We start from the raw sequence: 21,353 nt of genomic DNA on the forward strand, positions 1-21,353 counted from the left end.
GCACCACCAGCAGAGAGCCCAATGCTGGGCTCAAACCCATGAACCATGAGATCATGACCGGAGCTGAAGTTGGACTCTCAACCGACTGAGCCACCCAGGCACCCCTACGTTTATATTCTTAATGGTTATTTAAAGACTTCTGCATTAGAACTGTAAGCACAGAGAACAGTTTTCTCTACCTGGTTCTCTTATGAAATATTGGATTTGTACATTTATGAAATGCATACCCTCTCTTATAATAATTCACTTTCAAATAACAAATTCTGGGATCCCAAATGGAACACAATGCATACGTGTGCATTTATATGCATCCCATAGTTTATTATTACTCTTCATTTAATGTGACCTCAGGTGGAGTCAGTATTTAGCAATCATGTCCACATCATTATGACATGTGGTACTCCAAACAAAAAGGAAAAGGAAAAAGGAATACTTGTTTTAATAAAAGAAACTCCGTGTGTGTGTGTGTGAAAGTCAACTGGTACTACAGTCAATTAGATACCTTTACCTGCAGTGACAGTTTTAATAAATGGTCACATATAGTATTTTAACACAGGAGGTAGCATCCCAGAGTCAGAAATTTCATATATGTGTATATGTGTGTGTGTGTGTGTTTATTTTATGACTTACCTTTACAGTTATATCATGAGCTAGAAAAAAGCGGTTCACAAGAAAGAAGTTACTTTTTTACTAAATATTGGGAAAGGACCTAAGATCTCTTGCAAACTTAGAGTTTGGAGGTGAAGTTGGTAGGTGAATCAAGTACTTCATCTCTTCTCCACAATTTCCTGGTGATTATTGACCTGACTTTACTTATGAAATACTTATTATACTTATCCCTTGTGTGCCAATAGGAATCTTAGATCACATTATTAAATAAATCTGTAAAGAATTGCTACTTATGAAAATTGACATTTGAAACATCAAACTGTCCACAACCCCCTTTACCCAGGTGATGAATATTATCTGTTCATGTTTCCTCAGAAAGTAGTGTTTGAATTAAAGACCAATGACATTTTTACTCCTGTCTTTTTATTTGGAGCAGTCACGGATTTGAAAGGAGGTTGATGTGGCTGGAAGGAGTGAGCGGGGATGAGAGAACCATGCAAGACTAAAGACCAGTTGGGGCGCCTGGGTGGCTTAGTCGGTTAAGCGCCCGACTTTCGCTTAGGTCATGATCTCGTGGTTCGTGGGTTCGAGCCCCGCGTCGGGCTCTGTGCTGACTGCCAGCTCAGAGCCTGGAGGCTGTTTCAGTCTGTGTCTCCCTCTCTCTCTGACCCTCCCCTGCTCACGCTGTCTCTCTCTCTCTCTCCTAGAAATAAATAAAAATATTAAAAAAAAAAAAAAAAAGACTAAAGACCAGTTGAGGACCTAGATTTTCTTCTAGTAGTGACAAGCCACTGAATGATTTTGGGGACCAGGGAATGACATGAGCCAATTCATTATTCTAAACGGCCATTGCTAAAACTGTTACACATGATACCGCGATGATGGAGTCATGATGCTATGCTTGTGGCAAAAACCCAGAGAACTATACAAAACAAAGCATGACCCCTGATATAAAACTGTGGATTTTGTTAATGAAAATGTATCAATATCAGTTCATAAATTGGAACAGATGTAGCACACTGGTACAAGATATTAAATAAGTTGGAAATCATGGAGGATGGGGAATAAATGAGAATTCTGTACTTCTGTTCAATTTCTCCTCAAACATAAAATGCTCTAAGAAATTCTCTTAATTAAGAGGGAAAAAGAGATTTATGCTAGATGGACAATGAAGGGGACAAATTAGGAAGCCAGCACAGTGTATTCTTAAAAATATCTTTATTAGCATAGCTTCTTTCAAAAGAATTTGCTCTCAGACATTCATTCCGGTATCAAATACTCAAAGATCAGAATTCTCGCCATTAGAGTAAGGTGAGGTGCTGAGAAAATAGAGGAGAAAAAAAATCACGCTGCCATCCAGTGGAACACAGATTGGAGATTAAATCTATATTTCTGTAGTGGTCATTTTTTATACCTACTTTTGAATTTGTGTTCATTTCTATGCACACCAAATTTAAATTAATGTATTTAGAGAAAGCTAATATATGTATTTATATCTTCCAGGTCCTAAAATCTTCCATAGAGATTTCATATTATACAAAGATAAGAATAAATAAAAAAGCTACAAGCTTTGATAGTGAGTATGTAAGGGAAGACATGGACAGTGCCTAATAAACTTGAAGCACCTTAAAACTTTAGTGCCACATAAGCAAAGGCTGAATTTATGATGGTTTTATTTTCTACCTAACAATCTAGTAAGTTGACAGAGAAAGATGGCTATCAGACAGAAATATACTCATGCTGCATTAACTTAATACCTAATAATTTTTTATTTCCAGAGAGTAATAGGAATAGTTTTACATTGATATTGCTGGATCTGTTTGCTTATAACTTACTTCTGATGCTTGAAATGAGATTGATTTGATCTCAGTCTCTCCAGTTAAATAATGCTTGATTGTTAGGTTTTAAAAAAAGTACCAATCATGGGCAGTCTCTGCATTTTCTGACCTGATTTGATTTATCATTTGGTTGTGGATGAGGCAAGAGAATTGGTCTTGAAAACTCTCTCAATGGCAGAACCAGAAATGTCAAGTATTAATTAATTGTAATAATGTCTTAATAATACTTGGAATCTTACTGAGACAGCATAAGATTCTTGTGTGTGTCGGATTGCTAAACCAGGGCATTCTTAAGAACAGTTGGCATCTAGTGAGAATTCTTTAAGGGATTATTTATTAATTCAAATCTCCTTACGTACTTGGTCTCGGTAGGCACAAAACCTTGTGCCCTGCTACATTTTTGTTATCAAAAGAATAATGGTTCCCGAATTTGTAAAAATTAAAACTACAAAAACCCTCATCTTCAAAATGCCTCTATACGTACTCCATACACACTAACGAGGGACTAACGGCAAAATTGTCATGTTCTGATTCCCCGAGTCTCCAGCTCTAAGAACTGAGATTGACCTAAGACATCACCAAGATGAAGTCACTTCCCCAAGACCACACGCACAGTCACCAACAAGCCATGGCTGGGATGCGTATTTTGGGACTCCTGGTCAGTCATGCTTCCACCGGGCTCCGCCTTACGACAGCTTTGAATGGATAAAGACAGTCCGGGTTTCAGAAAGAAAATCCCACAGCCAGATTTAGGTCTTTCCCTTGTGAGGATAAAGCGTTTGACCTGAGAAATAACTCATTGATGAAGATAAATCAGTATCTCAGACAAATCAAAGTGCTTTTAAGTAGTTGGGACCAATGATAAGAAAACTAAAAATAACTTTAAATGTATATATAAAAATATTTATAAATAAATATATGTAAATATTATAGAATTAGAAATGGATTTAATAATTTATTTTAAAATATATTTTTAAAACACAATATGTAAAATTAAAACCAAATGTAATATAAAAATATGAATACAATGTAAAACAGTAATATGTAATATAGAATATATCAGGTCGTATAAATATAAATATAGAAATATGAGTATATATTTGTATACATATTTTAATGTTTATTTATTTTGAGAGAGAGAAAGTGTGAGCAGGGGAGAAGGGCAGTATGAGAGGAACAGAGAGAGAGAGAATCTTTTAAATTTTTTATATGTTTTATTTATTTCTAGGAGAGAGAGAGAGAGAGAGAGAGAGAGCTTGAGCAGGGGAGGGTCAGAGAGAGAGGGAGTCACAGGCTGAAACAGGCTCCAGGCTCCGAGCTGGCAGTCAGCACAGAGCCCGACGCGGGGCTCGAACCCACGAACCGCGAGATCATGACCTAAGCGAAAGTCGGACGCTTAACCGACTAAGCCACCCAGGTGCCCCATGAGAGAGGGAGAATCTTAACCAGGTTCCAAATACAGCACAGAGCCTGATGCAGGGATTGATTGATTCCACAACCACGGGATCATGACCTTAGCAGAAATCAAGAGTAGGACACACAACTGACTGAGCGACCCAGGTGCACCTATCTGTATATATATTAAACCTCATGTATCTATGTATGTATGTCTATATCATATATACATATATATGTATATGCAAATACATATATATGTATATATGTACATATATATATATACATATATATACACATACAGAGAGAGGGAGGAAGGGAAGAAGAGAGGGTGGCGTCACTGGCTTCCCTAGCAGTGAATCCTGATGTGGGAATTCTACTACAGATACAAATACAGCTGCATATCCATCCTCACCCTCTTCTCAAAGTTTTTGGTCCTCCCAGGGCAGAAGAGGTTCACAAAATAGAAATTAGTCTCTGAATCTATGATATTATTTGTTACATAAATTCCACATTTCTACATAGCACAAAATGCTTCCATTTCACAACTCAGCCTATTTCTTTGGCTCCTGACAAAGTCAGGACAGTTCAGGAATGAGTAGTAAGGTAAACAGAATCAAGGGCGTACAGGAGGACCTCACCTCGCCCCTGCCATCATTTACTTGATGTATTTCCCATGCGGGCAGCCCCCATGAAAACAAAACCCCCCCCGCCCCGGCCACAAGTTGTGCACCCACACTATAACACAGATACTTCTTTCCAACGAATGGCTCATGATTTTAAACAATGTAGCTCTTGTGGAGTGTGTCATTTTCCTAGTTTTCTTGATCATGATTTTTTCTTTCATTTTCTCCTTCTCTGAGTGAAGTTTCCCCTGTCACTATCTCTTAAAGATGTACAACAGTTTTACAGGGTCGGCACTACTGTAGTTCAGTTTTTCCATCCATGGAGGCGTTCAGGTCGCTGAGAGTATGTGTATGGCTTGTAAGTGTTTATGTTACCAGGTATGAACACAGCTATTACTTTCAAACAGATCCTTGACTATAAATGGGATACTTTTTGAAATAGAGAACTACATCCTCATTCAAATTTTCAGCAGTCTGTTAGGCTTGATACACACATAGCAGTATGTATACTTTTTTTAAGATCAGGATGATAACAATCCACTGATTACACTACAGAGGAGAAAAGGATCGTTCAGCACCCCCTAAAATCAGTCACAAAGTATGAAGATGCTGGCTGGGTTCGCTGTACCCCAGTGGGAGCACAAGGAATTTGAGTCTCAGGCTAAGCCAGTGGCTGATGTATAACTTTGGCACAATACTTAACCTCTGTAAGCCCCAGCTTTTTACTTGGGTAATGAAATTTTATAATACCTGCCTTAGAGAGTTCCTGGGAATATTTCATGAAACGTTATTTGTGAAAGCATTCTGTGAACTGTAGAATTCTTTATAAATATGATGTATTATTGCCAAACAGTGATTAGCTGCTTTATGATGAGGAAACAATTTTCCAAAGAAACATGGAAATATATTTTAAGTGGCTTATGAAAATGCCCATGAGATTAACAGTCTTATATATATTCATATTAACTTCTACGTAAAAATTTTGAATGTGTTTAAGTATAATTTACACAGCATGACCTATTGATAAAAAATAAGTTTCATTTATAATTGTAAAGCATAACTTATTGAATCGTTTCCCAATCTGGTGATAAAAATATAATTTAACTTTATGTTAAGGTGTCTATGATCTAAGTGGTAGAGGCTATGAAGTGAATTTTAATGTAAGTAATTTCAGGCCACAAAGAATTCTCCCCCAATGATGACTTTTTAAAAATGAGAAATTGGGGTCCAGTTGGTTACGTGTCTGACTTTGGCTCAGGTCATGATCTCATGGTTTGTGAGTTCGAGCCCTGCTTTGGGCTCTGTGCTGACAGCTCAGAGCCTGGAGCCTGCTTTGGATTCTGTGTCTCCCTCTCTCTCTGTCCCTCCCCTGCTCGCACTCTGTCTCTCTCTCTCTCTCAAAGATAAATAAACATTAAAATAAATTTTAAATGAGGAATTGATATTCCCATAGAAACCAGGTTCAAAAATAGAATGAAGAGACCTGATGTAGCTGAGGCAGTACCATAACAGACCTGGAGTACTGAGTATTTACAGTGGAATTTGACAATGAACGATTATCAGTTTGGACACGAACATCAGTAATTATAATACTGTATGCCTTTTTACCTAATGGAAGTGGGGCAAGGTACAGAAGTGCAATAGTAGTTGTGGTGATTCATCGTGTCTGGCAGCAGGCAGCCGAGCCTGTTAGAGAACACGGTATTTCATACGGGGTCTGGAAGAACGAAGAGGCATTGACTTAGGACAGAAGCCAGAACTTAGCGTTTCCAGGCAAATGGGGCAGCATATTGAGAGGCTGGGCAGTGTGGAATAAATAACATGGTGCATTAGGGGACCAATCAATCATTTAGTTTACTGGGGCACAATGTGGTCAAAGATTTGGAGGAAAATGGAGAGATTTCCATAAAGAAACCTCCAAAGCTGTTTCCTAAAGGTTTTAATTTCTGACCTGATATGATCAGGCTGGGGATGGGGAGCCATGAAAGGGGCTGACCGAGGGGTGTTCTAATCACTTGCTTTAGCGAGAATGTGCTGGTGGCAGCATGCTTTAGAGGAAGTTGACTTTGTGATGTTTCTCTGGCATTATTTTTACTTTATAGGTCAACTGCAACTGTAAATATTAGAGACCACAGTATATTTATTGTCAAGCATTAGAATAAACACAAGGAACATTTAAGAAGGATTGGTCCTGTGTTTCCCAAACTCCAGTCAGTTTTGTGATACGGCACGATTTTTCTCTGATCTACAAATGATTTTTATTCTAATTTCTTAAATATTTTTAATGGACTCATTTTTTTTCTCAACTCCAAAAGTGAAAATGTATGTTCCCAGGAGATAGCATTTGTTAAGGTACAGGTTTAGCCATTGTATATATATATATGTTATATAGTAACATAAACCCTGCTATTAAAAGTTCCCATCGAGGAGTGCCTGGTTGGTCTAGTCAGTTAAGTGTCCAACTTCAGCTCAGGTCATGATCTTGTGGTTTATGACTTCAAGCCCAGCTTTGGGCTCTGTGCTGACAGCTCGAGCCTGAAGACTACCTCGAATTCTGTGTCCCCCTTTCTCTGCCCCTCCCCCACTCACACTGTGTTTCTCTCTCTCAAAAATAAAAAAAACATTAAAAAAGTTTTTTTAACCGCCACCAAGGTCTCACCCTAAAATCTCCCTTTAGGAAACACAGGTCCATCTACTTCTATCATCTTATAGGTGAGGAACTGATGAGCAAGTACGTCGAATGATATGCCTAAATCCCCTATGTATGTCTACAAGGCCCCAAACCTAGTTCTAGGTGCTGAGTCAACAGAAATCACAACACAGAATCACTGTCCTCAAGAACTCACATTCTAGTGAGGGACACAGACACAAGACAATCACGTAAGGACATGGTGTACTGCCAGGTGACGTGAAGTGCTATGTGAAATACAGAGGAAAGTAAGGGAATAGAGAAGGACACAGTGTGCCTGTAGATAGCTGGGCAGGTAAAGGGTCTCAGTAGTCCCCTCTGTGTTCTGAGGATGGCACTGTCCAGGTAGAAGAAACAAGAGGGAAGGCACCTGGGTGAGAACTTACCTAACACAGCTGAGGAAGACGCAGACCCCCACTCCCTCCCCTGCAGCCCCATCACACAGACCCCTTTTCCTATACCAAGGGTTGACCAGCACAAGTCAATCCCAGCCTGCTACCTGTTTTAGTGGAACACAGCCGTGCTCGCTGGTCGACGTCACAACTATGGCGGCTCTGCTGTTACAATGGTGAAGTTATATGGTACCACGGAGAGCCTAAATTACTAACCATCTGACCCCTTACAGAAAATGTTTGCTGACTCCCACTCTACATTATGCTCTTTTTGTTGCTGTTGTCAGATGTGGGCATCACAGGGGAAAAATGCTTTGGACATCTTTATAGCAGTGAAATAGGCATTTTTATTTTCATGTCAAAATCTAGTTGCTGCTTGTAGGAAATCTGATTTCCATTTTTAAAATTGGTTTAGGTACCAGTGGAAAGTTTTTAGTATATTCTATTTGAGCATGATTTTTTTCTTTAATGAGGAATTAGAATAAGGTACTCTGCCTCTACATAAAGAACAACCACGGTTAGCATTACCCTTGTGGTTTCCTCTTGTTAGTATTCAAATTATATTCTCCGTAAACTACTTCTGAAACAGGCTAGAAATATACCCTGTCAGGAGCTGCATTGTTGGGTGATGCACAAGAGATTCTAAAAAGATCCACATGGACAGTGTGGCCCAGAGCTACAGTCTCTGTGGAACTAATTACCTTCTCAAATCAAAGGGTCCTGAAGATCATCTGCAGCTTCTTGTGAAAGCATCTCGGTGCCGACTTTACCTGGGGCTTCCCTTTCTCTTAAACAAAAGCGCTTGTGGTTCTAGAGATAATGTTTTTGTCTTTGGTATAAAGTTCTTGGAAGAGGCCACGTGTTCTGGTCCCTATCAAACATTTCCCTCTACAAAGGAAAAGTAAGTAAAAAGAAAAATAAGTAAGACTAGAGAGAATAGAGTTAAGAAAACCAAGGGCAGTGTTTAAAAGGCTCATTATGAATGTGAGGGAATTCAAGATTTAAAGTGAGTCAGATGAAGGTTTGAAGTAGCATCTAATGATGAAGGGGGTTGAAAGAAAGCTGAATTTTTAAAATATTTCTTATATTGGAGGGATTGTCTAGTAACCAATTTAATCACCCAGATAGTCTACAGCCTACCAGATCCTTGTCTCTCAGGTGTTTGTCTGCCCACCAACCCTCCTCCTCCTCTACTCACCCCATTTCTCTCCTTCCCATTTCTTGTTTTTTTCCTTTTCTTCTCCGATTCCTTCCTTTCCCCACCTCCTTTAAACTCTAGAAGACTCACCCAGCACCTTATAGAAATATTCTTTCCAACTAGTGCCCACTAAGCCCTCCGTATTTTCTTTCTTTTTTGATGTTTACTTATTTTTGAGAGAGAGAGGGAGAGAGTCAGAGCATGACTGAGGAGAGAGAAAGAAAGGGAGACAGAAGCGGAAGCAGGCTCTGAGCTGTCAGCACAGAGCCCTATGCAGGGCTTGAACTCATGAACCATAAGATCATGATTTGAGCCAAAGTTAGATGCTTACTTGACTAAACTACCCAGGCACCCCTCTATATTTTTTAAAGTAATCTCTACACTCAAAACGCAGCTGAAACTCAAGACCCCCAAGATCAAGAGTTGTCCACTCTACCGAGTGAGCCAGCCAACAACCCTCTCTTTTGACTGAATTCTTCCTAAGTCACTTCCTGAACTACTCTTCCTAGTGAATTCCTGTTGTCTTAAGCTTAACAGTTGAAATTTTTAAAAATCTGGAAATCTTCCATCCACAAAGAATATAGTTTTATGACTACAAATATATCGTTAGAGGAAAACACTTTGGAAAATCTAGAAAACCAAAAGGAAGCAAATAAAAATTAGGCACAGTTTCCCTTTTAGTGTATTTCCTACCTATCATGTCTGTCTGTATTTAAAATTTATAATTATTCCTCACTTCCTATTTTATGCCTTCTTGTCTCATACAAGAATGTGAATATATGTATTTCTCTATGTAATTAGTCTTCTGAAACTAGATTATGATCATCATCAGACAGCATGAGCCATAGTTTAATTAACCTCCCATTGCTGAACTTTTTTTCCAGTTTTTCTGTATTATAAATAAAGATGCAGTGAACATCTCTGTGTGCTTACATCTCTGGTGATTCCCTGGGAACAAAATGCATGGGAGTGTTACCAGTGCGTTAAAGGAGGAGATGCACGGGGCACCTGGGTGGCTTAGTCGGTTAAGCGTCCGACTTTCGCTTAGGTCATGATCTCGTGCTTCATGGGTTCGAGCCCTGCGTCGGGCTCTGTGCTGACTGCCAGCTCGGAGCCTGGAGCCTGTTTCAGAGTCTTTGTCTCCCTCTCTCTCTGACCCTCCCCTGCTCACGCTGTCTCTCTCTCTCTCCTAGAAATAAATAAAAAAATATATATATATAAAAAGGAGGAGATACACATTATTAAGGCTGTCCCTCCACACTATTCTGTAGCCCACTCCTGAAGACAAGCGAAGGGACTTCTCCAACACACCTTTAACGCTAAAGCTGTCTGATGTTTCACTTGCACGTCTTGCTCACTGTACTGCTTCCTCAGTTGAAGGTCATTAGGTAGTTTATTGATTTTTGTGTTTGGGGGAAACTTGGTAAGTGAGAGACCAGAGTTTGAAGGAGATCAATTCTAGAGACAGCAGAGAGGTGAGGAGAAGACTTAGTATTCCTTCCAACTTCAGAACAAGTCATCCAGTTCACACTGTGACTCCCAGTGAATGTTCTTTTAACACATACGAGGTCTTTGCAGGGAAATAAAAGATCAAAGTGGCACTGCCCTCACAGATTTACAGTCCATATTGTTGACCATAAATACCAACTCTCTGCTCTGACCTGTTGTTGTTTTTTAATTTTATTTGTTACTTTTGAGAGAGAGAGAGAGCACGTGCAAAAGAGGGCATGCAAGAACTGGGAAGGAGCAGAGAGAGGGAGAGAATCGCAAGCTGACTCTGCACTGTCAGTGCAGATCCTGACTCAGGACCCGATACCAGGTGCCCCTCTGTTCTGACTTCCCTCTGTGGGAGGAAATAAGTCCTTTGGGGATGAAATGCTCATATACTTACTTACTTAAAAATATTTTTGCCTCGTTGAAATTGGAGCTCTTTTCTCTCCCAATTTGTTCACTTATCTAGTTAAGAACTCTTGGATGATGTTTGAAAGAGACTTTGTTGGGGCACCTGAGTGGCTCAGTTGGTTAAGCATCTGACTTCGGCTCAGGTCATCATGATCTCGCGGTTTGTGGGTTCGAGCCCTGCGTCGGGCTCTGTGCTGACAGCCAGCTCAGAGCCTGGAGCCTGCTTCAGATTCTGTGTCTCCCTCTCTCTCTGACCCTCCCCTACTCTCTCTCTCTCTCTCTCTCTCTCTCTCTATCTCTCTCTCTCTCTCAGAAATTAAAGAGAGAGAGGGAGAGAGAGAGAGAGAGACCTTGTAGTGTGAGCCAGAAGCTCCCAGTTGGGCCACTCCAGGTAAACCCCATCCTGCCTTCAGTCTGCATCTGTGTGCTGGAAGGGTCCCAGCTAATCTCTTTTTCACAGGGAAACAGCAGAGTGTAGGTTTCCGGTCACACATTTGTGATCGTAAGGGAGGGGGCAAGGATGAGAAGTGTGATCAGACAAGTCTTATCATTTTATTGACATTTTAGAAGCTGTGGAAAGACACTGAGAAAGTCTAACTTCATTCTACTTGGGCTCCCATTCAGGGACCAAGCTATTCCTTTGAAACATTCAGAGTTTGTAGCAGTTCCTCTTTAAAGAAATGCTATCATTCCATTCTTTGGGGAGGAATGAACAATGCCCCTGTGTGTTTGAACCACTCAGAGCATTAACACACTGTTTCTTTAGAAGGATTTGCTTTCCCAAGTTGAACTTTTCAGAACTCAGAACACCTTATCACACTTTCAGAAAGCTTCTCTCTGAAAATGGAAAAAGCCAAGGGGGGAGAGCCTGTCAGGACCTGTGCCAGTTAAATCCGATCTCTCTGGGGGTTTGTTTTTCTTCTGGCGTCAGATTAGATGTTCAAATCAAGCCGTATTTGAGGGCTGCAAGGGAATGTCCATGGGATTCTTAGTGAGGCTAATCCCAAAGCGGCACATTCCAAGGGGCTAATCTGCCCAAGTTCATTGCTTACTTGAAACGTCTCTTGGGGGAAGAGCTGGGCAAGTGGCTTTTTTTCTAGTGGGCGGTCAGAAGAGCATTATTAACGGGATGACCAGCCCCAGACGCAGCAAAATGAAAGCAACAGGCTCTGCTCCTGAGACTCTCTCTGCCGCCACCCAAGAGTCAGTGCTCAGGTAAAATGATTTCGGCTCGTTTTCTTCTTGTTCAGCCTCCCAGGAGTGAATGGGGGTGGAGGGTGCTGCAGAAAGACCACAGGAATGTCCAGGGAGATGCTAAAGGAAAGCAAAAGTCAAAAATGAACCTAGGCACTCAGTACCTTTGGGTCTTTGGGGCTTTGTTCTGATCAGGACAGAGTGTACATTTGAAACAGGAGAGTCTCAGAAAAGAGGAACATAGTGACCTTTCACTTGTAATTTGTTCCTCTAAAGTTAGTGGATTTATTTTTTTTTTTTTCTAATCTTGTGATTACTGGTCTGGATTGTTGCCGTTTTGTTAAGTTCTTCTGCTAAAGGGTGGATTGCCGTAGCACTTTCCAAGACCTTCTGGAAACACATTTGGTACATTCTCGATGTATGTGCTCGTAAAACATTCCTGCCTAGAGAAGTTCTTGATTCTGGAGCTGGTGGGGAGTCAGGAGTAAGAAGCATCAGAGTAATTCGGGGGAATTAATGTTTGTAGCGGAGCCTTTGTGAAAATTACTTAATCTTTTTTTTTCTTTTGAAAGCAATATTTACAGCTTTTGTTTGTTTCTATCATTTTTATCCCTTATTGACTGTACATTTTACTTTCAACGTTTGTACTTTATTCTTCGGGGGTAATCATTATACTTTGTTGAAAATGTGAATGTCCTCATTTTTGTTTTCAATTCCATTTCCTTTAATTATTAGCCTTTGGAATCACTTCCCTATTACACATCACACATGACTGGTAATGCAGAAAGACAAGAAAGAAAATAGTCCTTCACAAGCTCAGTCATGGCGATGTGACCATTTTACCTTTAGAAAAGAATGTACACAGTGGTTTTCTAAGGTCTGGTAGAAGCCATCCATCTTTTCTAAGAGTACATGAGGCTTCTGAGGGATATTTAAAAAGAAAAGACTTTCGGACATACTGTCCATTGAAGTTTTGCATTAGGAGAGAATTAAAGGGTCAGTGAGAAATGTGGCATGTCAAAACTATTTCATGCTTTCTAACAACAAGGATAGCCATTCTGAGCTGACTAACTCAGATCCTGAAGCCAAGTATGAAACTCACACAGAGCAGTTCAAAGCTTTGGGACAAAAGAAAAGAGAATTAGTTTAGGGAACAAGTTAAACCATGATTATACTCAAATTTGCCCTCTCCAAAAAAATAACTTTAAAAATCTAAGATCTACCCACACTGAAGACCTGAATAAAAGCACAATAGAGCAAAGCCCACAGTAGAGCAGAGTCAATTATGCAGATACTTTGTAGAATTCCGAATTCATGTGTTTTACATGCACTTGTTCTATTATGTATTATATCTTTCTTCTCAAAAAGGAGAAGCCAATTCAATTATGAATGTTGGAGAGATTTTTTTATATTACATTTCTTCCCCCCACCCTCCCTTTTTCCATGCCTTTACAAGGGAAATGGTTAATCTGCTAGTAATAAACCGGGAACTGATCTTCGTTCCTTATGCTAAAGAGTGAGGTGGGTTTTTCACCTTTGAAAAAGTTATTAAGGTGCTAAACTGCAACGAGGCAAGTAACTTTATTTTTAGGAACTAACTAGCATTGGCAACTCTCTCTATAGTAATTCTGAGTAGAACGTTCAGGGCCATCCAAGTTGAAACTGGGATCCATGAGTGAGAGAAATAATCAAAGTGTCCTTGAAAAGTCTAATTCATCTGTCATGCTTCCCCCCTTCTCAAGTTGGGAATCCTGCTGTAATTACATTTGTTTGTTAGAGGACCATTTGTTATAATGATCTTCCTTCTTTTACTTCTTGCTCCTATTACACGGTCTTCCTAATCTCCTACCCCAGTCCTTATCCTAAGGAGAGTGTTTATTACTGTACATGTGAGGACAGAAAGAGGGAAAAGTCCAAGTATGAGCTGGTTCTAAGGCATGCTTCTAGGGGTCCAACACTGTCCAAATACCAGGGCACTCCCAGACATGCCCAGATGGCACTGCCCAGATCAAGGGTATTTAGTACCAATACTGTGTAATTTGGAAAGACGGTTCAGCAGCTTCGGTAAGAAGAGTATGAATTCTGGAGCCAGACTGTCCAAGTTCAAACTCTGGCTTTAAACTGCACTTGGGACAACTCTCTGCCTCAGTTTCTTCAATGGTAAAATGCATAAAATAGTAGTACGTCCCTCATGGGATTCTTATGAGGATCTGTGGAGCTAATTCATGTATAGCACAATTCCAGGTTCATGGTGAGCCCTTCGTAATGTTAGGCATCGAGTGCCTACTGAGTTCCAGGTGCTCCTCCTGAATCATGTGCTTTGGTAAATACAACAATGCTCTGAAGTAGCTATAATTAACCTTCATGTTATAGAAAAGACTCATAATGCTCTTATCTGAACCTGCATCAGAACTTTTAGTACCAGAACCAACCCTGTAGTCCCTTTTCTTGAAGGGAAACATGGTACCCAAATAATAACGATAACGACTCAGAGTGTTAGCTATTATTATTGTGCCCATTTTATAGATAAGAAAAACCGTGGACCACAAAAATTATGTGACTTTGTCCATGCTTTAGAATCCCACGCATGCCACTTTTTCTAACAGCAAACCTCACCTTGTATCCATGATACTGCCCTTGATTCTTTCTCTCAGAGAGTATTGATTAGCACTCCCTCCAAATTTGCAGAAGCTTCCCCAAAAGGTCCTTCTGAATTCTAGCCAAAGTGGTCCATAAAGAAGAAAGGAAAATACACTCTCCCTTTTCTGTTCCCCGAGGTGTAGAGAACATTGGTTTCAAATGTCCAGTGAGGAATATTTTTACCGTCTGTCTGCCAAGAGATGTTATCAGTGAAAGTATTCAGTGTCTAGGAAAAATCACAGCCTATGAGTAGTTTAACTTACAGGCTTTTCACAAAGATAAAGCGTGGTTATCTACGCTCTTCAGCTCATTTCTGTTGCAAAGATGCAGCCACTAGCTATTCCTATATTTTTGAGAAGAAAAATCTCTACGAACAGACACTGAGGCCTTTCTCATGCCCAGCTGACAGACAGAACTGCAAATGTTACCTTCATGATGTGAGGGTGCAGAGGGCCACTGGACCCGGAGGTCTCTGAGACAGGACAGGTGCTTCTCTTTGTGTAAACAGTGCAGAAACACTGAGAAATGATGCGACCCAATTGTGACCATGATTGGAACAGGATGCAGCTCTTTGTACCCACAGGCATCCCCCATGTTGCCACTTTCACAATGGGCTTTGTCATACGAAGTAACCATGGCCTTCAGTGCCGCATGTCTACATAGACTCCATCATGAGAGAGGAGGGAGATGGGAGACTAAGGGTTGACAGCAAACCAGAACTTTGCACAGTTTATACAGATGCCTGGGTCCTTGGCAGAGTCAGTATCAATTATGACCAACACATGGTGGCTTGTAACAGTCAGCACTGGTCACTGAGCCGAGTAAATTGCTAAGTTGCACTGATACTGTGTTAGAGAAAAGATGATGCCATGTAAAATAACATTACAGGATGTGCTAACTTCTGTCCTAAATGCTTAGAGAAGGAATCTTGTAAATATCTTAATAGATCTCCTCTACTATTTCCAGTGCTGGTAAAGAGCTGCAGGATGGACACTGTGGGAACAAAGATGGTACAGTTTTCTAGAACTTCCTTTATACTCTGGGAGCCCAATCTCAGTGTCCGGACTTGTGGGCGGACAGTCCCAACACTGCCCGTTCTAAGAAGCTGTATTTCCTGTACTTAAAGACATAATGAAAATAAAAAGAAAAGAAAAAGTGTTATCTTTCTTCCTGCAAAAGGCATTACCTGTGAAATTTCCGACTGTGATAAAGACATTTATCTTCCTTATGTTTCCATTTCCTTTTCTCCATTCTGTATTTAAGCACTGCTCATTTGGATTTTAGGGAAAACATCATGATGGATTAGGGCTCTTGAGTTATATAATTCTCTTGCCATTTCTCTTTGTTTCTATAAGGAAAATCTAAGGGAAGTGTTAGCCATGAGAACCTCATACTTATTTACACATATTTCTTCCCATCACTGAATATTTGTTATGTACGGGAATATAAGCATACTGCTCTGTGTTATTCATTATCTCCATAAATAGCATTGTTCTTCTGTTCTTCAAAAAAACATTAAGAATCTGTATAGGATTCCATCACTAACATTTTTTTTATTATGGTTCTTTTCTTTGAATCAATATTACAATGTTAACCTAATCAAAATGTTCTGGTGGTCATTGGTTTTGTTATAAACAGTGTTTATGTTTGAAGAAACTACAATTTCAATTCAATTCATGAGATACTAGTCTATTATGTGATTCTGAAATTTTTGCTTTCTAATCAAAAATACTTGAAGGTTATATTCACCTTTCCTCTTTTTTTTTTTTTTTTTTAGGCTCAGAAATCCTGGATAGAAAGAGCATTTTATAAAAGAGAATGTGTTCACATCATACCCAGCACCAAAGACCCCCATAGGTAATCTTTCTGTCTGTATAATAAAGTGAGAACACAGAATTGCAATTAAGGGAACAAAACCATGATAGTAATCACCATGCATTACAAGGGAGCCAAAGTCAAGTTAAAGATCATTTCTTAATCTCTGCTGGACATCTCTGAAGCGATCTTATATGTATACACCATATAATACGTCGTGTCTGCAGTTAATTCTCTAAGAGCCTGTACAAAATAACAGGCACTTCATTGGGAAGGAAATAATCACTGTCTCTGAGTGGACTCAATACATTTTTAGTGTGGTTACTGGTTTTCCCTTTTAAGCATTTCATCAAAATGTTTCATTTGTAGCAATATTCCCTGCCATAATGAAAAGGCATTTTTAAATAAAAGACTCCTAGCAGATTACTAATTAGACTGCAGACCCTCAGATTCCTGTCCAAGTACATTTTTAATATCCTACCGACCTTACCTTTAGCTATCCTACTTACCTTCCTGATTTTGCCTTAAAGATTAACAGCATATTAGGTAGGAAGCGTTTGGGATGAAATAACATATGAATGTCTGGAAATGCCTTTGAGAAAAGGTAATATAATCAAATTAAAATAAAGACTAGAAACCCCTATTGACTGGCTATGTAACCTTGAGCAAATTCTCTTACCTTCAAAACTACACTATTTTTACTCACAAAAGGAATGATACATTATTAGTATTTAATAAATGATAATCCTATGTCAGCATTGTCATTAATAGTTATAATCGTGGTACAAGTAAAACATAAAGCATGTGTATCAGTATTATAACAGTGGTAGAAAAGTAGGAAGGATATTTTCATGACGTAAGGAGTGAATTTTGTTTTCAAAGATCTTGTAAATAATATTTTCATTGTTCCTTCAGGAAGGAACACTTAAGCTGTAGGTTTTTATTCTCAAAATTGGATATTTGACAGTGAATGTCAATTGGGGAAAGATGAGTTAGGTTGTGACTCACATATGAGTGAGAGTCCTTATTTAAATGTGCATGTTAAAATTCTTCCCTCAAAACTGCGCAGTGGCCTTGGTGCAAGATTTGATAGATAGGAGGAGTGAGAAGTAGAAAAATCTATAGGGCTTTTGTTTGCAGGCTTCAATCGTAAACCATATGGCAGGTGTGGAAGGGATGGGTGGAGAAGGCCAGCAGGCATGTTACAACTTCTACAGCTAACGGAAAACAAAAAGGGGCAGAAAAAAAAGATATATGTCAAGTAAATCTTGGGTTCACTATTTGCCTGATACAGCCACGTTGTGGGATTCTGCCTGAGAATGGACGAGCTCACTATGGTTTGTAGATTTCTCTGGGAGGTCACCTCAGGTGGGTGTTCCAGGAATGGCTGACCCAAGGGGCTCACTTTGACCTCTTATGTTGTAGGTGTTGCTGCGGGCGTCTGATTGGCCAGCATGTGGGCCTCACTCCCAGCGTCTCTGTTCTTCAGAATGAGAAAAATCAAAGTCGCCTCTCCCGAAATGACATCCAGTCCGAGAAGTGGTCCATCAGCAAGCACACTCAACTCAGTCCCACGGATGCTTTTGGGACCATTGAGTTTCAAGGAGGCGGTCATTCCAACAAAGCCATGGTAATCAGAAAATCATTCACTTGCTTCTCAAGTTCCATCTCAGGTCCTGCAGAGGTTTGGTGAGGAGCTGGAGATTTCGTCTTTTGGCTTAATCCCACCTCTTCTGGGCTTGGCTGGGCCGTCAGCTCTCATGACCTTGCCCCTGTGCATTTCTGCTCTCCTCTGTAGAATAGGGGAAAGAAAACCTTCCTCGCAGGATTTTAAAAACAGTGCAATATCAGACAGTGATTATTGCTATTATTAATAGTAACAAGAAGCTTTCTATAGTGATCCACTGTTTATTACTTACTTTCTGGGTGTCATCCATTAGGCATGTTTTTCTATCTCTTTCAGTTAAAAAAAAAAAAAAAAAAAAAATCTTTCCTTTAAGTCTCTGTTTTGTTCTCTTGGTAACTAGCATTTCTCTCAATTCAAGGTAGAAATGATCATCCCAGACTATTTCCTTCCCTGTTCTAACAGAGATCTTGCCACCTAAAGTGAGTGCTTTTTGCTCTAAGCAGCTGTGTTCAATAATGTTCCCAGTAGAAGAACTCCATATGAAAGGCATTTTATTTGGAACAGAGGCTTTAGGAAACAATACAAATTTTACTTCTAAGAGTTGTTGCTCCTAAATTTCAGCTTTCATCATGAACCTCTCCCTACTTGGCTGGCAGATTTTGCCAGGAGAAAAGTGTACCATATGTTTTTGGAAATTCTAGAAGTGCTATAATTCAACAAGCTTGCTTCTAACAGAGAGTTGGTTGAGGGTGGCACATTGGAGGTGGCTGCTCTCAGGCTCACCACGAAGTTTTCCGAGTTTGGAGAGGAATTTGTGCTTAGAGAAGCATACTGCAAAATGCAAGGGAAGTCACTTCACACTAGTTCTAGTCTAAAAATGGGCAGGAGAGCCACCTCTCCGCCCTCTCTCTTCTCGCCTCCCTCCTCCCCCTTCCATCTTTCCTCACTCTTGCAAGATTTTCTTCCCCAAGAATGGCTGACTGCACTGTTCTCACAGTACTTCCTCAAGAAAATCAATTCTGAGCTATACGTTAGAGTAAAAACAATTTTGAGCAATGTATCGGGAAGAAGAGGAGGCTACGTGCAGCCTGGGGAAAAAGTGGGGGGTGGAGGCTTGGCCTTGGCCAATGTAGAACCAAGGGCAACGGAGATTCGCCAACTTCCTCATCTGCCCAAGGGATATTTCCACCTACACAAAGCCATGAAGGGTCCCCAACTCAGCATAATTCCCATTCACAGTACAGGATGGAACCTTATCCACCATGGTTCCTCTGGAACCATGCATTAATTAAAAGTCATGCAAGTTCATCCTATAAGAAAAGGGCACCAAAAAAGAAAGGAGAGGAGAGGGGAGGGGAGGGGAGGGGAGGGGAAGAAGGAGAAGGAGAAGGAGAAGGAGAAGGAGAAGGAGAGCAAAGGGATGGAAATGGATCCAGAAGGCCAGAGGTCATCACTGGAGATACAATATGATAATGTTGAGAATGAAGTGACTAGCCACCCCCTCCACCACCACTCCCCCCCGCCCAAAAGGCCAAGTGCTGTAGATGGGGAAGTGGCTTAGCAGGCAATATCACCATAGGGTGGCGCCACCAGTGATATCATAGGGTGCTTGAATGGTGACCAGAGGCTTTGTGCCCCATGTCACACAGCTGATATATGTGGGAGTTTTTTAAGTTTATTTGTTTTGAGAGAGAGGGAGAATGTAGGGGAGGGGCAGAGATACAGGGAGAGAAAGAGAATCCCAAGCAGGCTCTTCACTATCAGCCTGACATGGGGCTTGAACTTATAAACTGTGAGATCATGACCTGTGCCAAAGTCAGATGCTTAGCTGACTGAGCCACCCAGGTGCCCCATAAGATATGTGTGTATTATGATATTTCGTGGCAGACTAAAAACTTGAAGAGGCACATCTTTCACTCTGCTCTTGAAGTGTGAACACATATGACATTGAACTTTGAGATCCCCTCCCCAAGCCCCACGTAGCTCTCTGAAACCCAGAACTATCTGTTGGCAATCTGGTTAGGCACGGTCAGCTACATGAGTTGTGGAACCCAGTTAAAATGAAAATGTAGGCTCCCGACAGAAGCAGGGAAATCAGTACCCCCTTCCCATGGCCAACAACCCCAACACACAGTAGACAGGTGACAGTCCAAGGAATTCCTGTCCCATAGTGGGGTATGCTCAGTATCTGGTGTGGGTGAGACTTGCCACCAAATCACCTGTGAAACACCATGGCACTGACGGCCTAAGGCAGGGACAGCTACATCCTTGCTCTTTCCTGAAATGCTGCAGGGAATACACCCCACCCACCTCTCCCCTTGCCTGCACTCACGTCTCAGTCTGGGATGGAAGGCAATGATGGAACAAAACCCTGTTGCTGCCCCAAGCGACATTGTGGAGGGAAGGCTAGACTGGCCAGGACACCATAGGTGGGAGTGGGTGGCCAAGATCCCTTGTCCCAGGGAAGGAGCAGGAGGTGGGATGTGGGACAGTGGACCACATGTGAGCAGAGGCTCTGAGCCCTCTGCACGTGCTCCACTGCCCCATCAGACTACAGAACACAAACTCCGGGCTAACGTTGTTAAGAATTCCAAGGAAGCAAGCACAGAGCACTACACCCTAAGCACTGCCTTTCTGAGCAGTATGACCATAACACTGAGGCTAGGTCTCGCCTATCCTAGATGGTGTCACAACAGTCATTGTGAGGCAAAGCCTTTCTTTCAGAGTCTAATCAGCCAAATGAGGGCCAGTTTTCTTCCTTTTTTTTTTTTTACAACCAAATATTTAACAAGTGGGAGTCCCCCGCTATTCAGACACAATGAGCATTTTGTCTGCTTTGAATGAATACTCATTCTTGCCGTTGAATTATTCTGAGTCTCTTGTCTAGACAAAGGGGTGGAGCCGACAGCCGGTCAGATGTCTTGTTTTATCAGGCAGGATGGTTGCTTTGTGCCAACCTGTGCCTTCTTTCCTGTTTCCCCTCCCCAACAAACCAGCATGCAGTTCAGACAAAGGGAAAAATCAGCAACTACTCTCTGTTAAAGAATGTTAGTCTTCATATGGGGAAGGCATGGTTAAATATTCACCACGATTGAAATGAAACAGGTCAACTAACTTAACGTCTTTGGTCCCTGTTCCTGACAAGAATATTTGAAGGTTGAGATGATTTTGAAGCTTAAAACCTCTAGAGAGCAGATTAACTTTGACCTTTATTATTTAAAAAAAATAAAAAGATATGCCATGAATTTTTTTTCTTCAAGACAGCCCAGGATGAGGCACTTGGGTCTTCAAAATGCCATTGTAGTCGGGACACACTGTGAGGCAGAATCTTCCAGCATCTGGTAGAAGTTTCAATTGGAGAGAAGGAATCCTTATCAACATGTTGTGGGCCATGTGGGAACCATATCTTCTCAGGAACATTATGTATG

The 21,353-nt window shown here is 40.8% G+C and overlaps 1 protein-coding gene across 1 annotated transcript in view; it reads left to right on the top strand.

Annotated features, from left to right (window-relative positions):
* TRPM3 (transient receptor potential cation channel subfamily M member 3) overlaps nt 1-21,353 on the top strand; it is a 494,196-nt gene that overhangs the window by 226,652 nt on the left and 246,191 nt on the right. The window contains exons 2-3 of the mRNA XM_077759293.1: nt 16,261-16,340; nt 17,724-17,928. Coding sequence (XP_077615419.1) covers nt 16,261-16,340; nt 17,724-17,928 — 285 coding nt within the window. The remainder of the gene's footprint in view (nt 1-16,260; nt 16,341-17,723; nt 17,929-21,353) is intronic.

The sequence above is a fragment of the Crocuta crocuta genome, unplaced genomic scaffold (genome assembly GCF_008692635.1).
Source record: "Crocuta crocuta isolate KB4526 unplaced genomic scaffold, BGI_CrCroc_1.0 scaffold41, whole genome shotgun sequence".
In the NCBI taxonomy this organism is placed as follows: domain Eukaryota; kingdom Metazoa; phylum Chordata; class Mammalia; order Carnivora; family Hyaenidae; genus Crocuta; species Crocuta crocuta.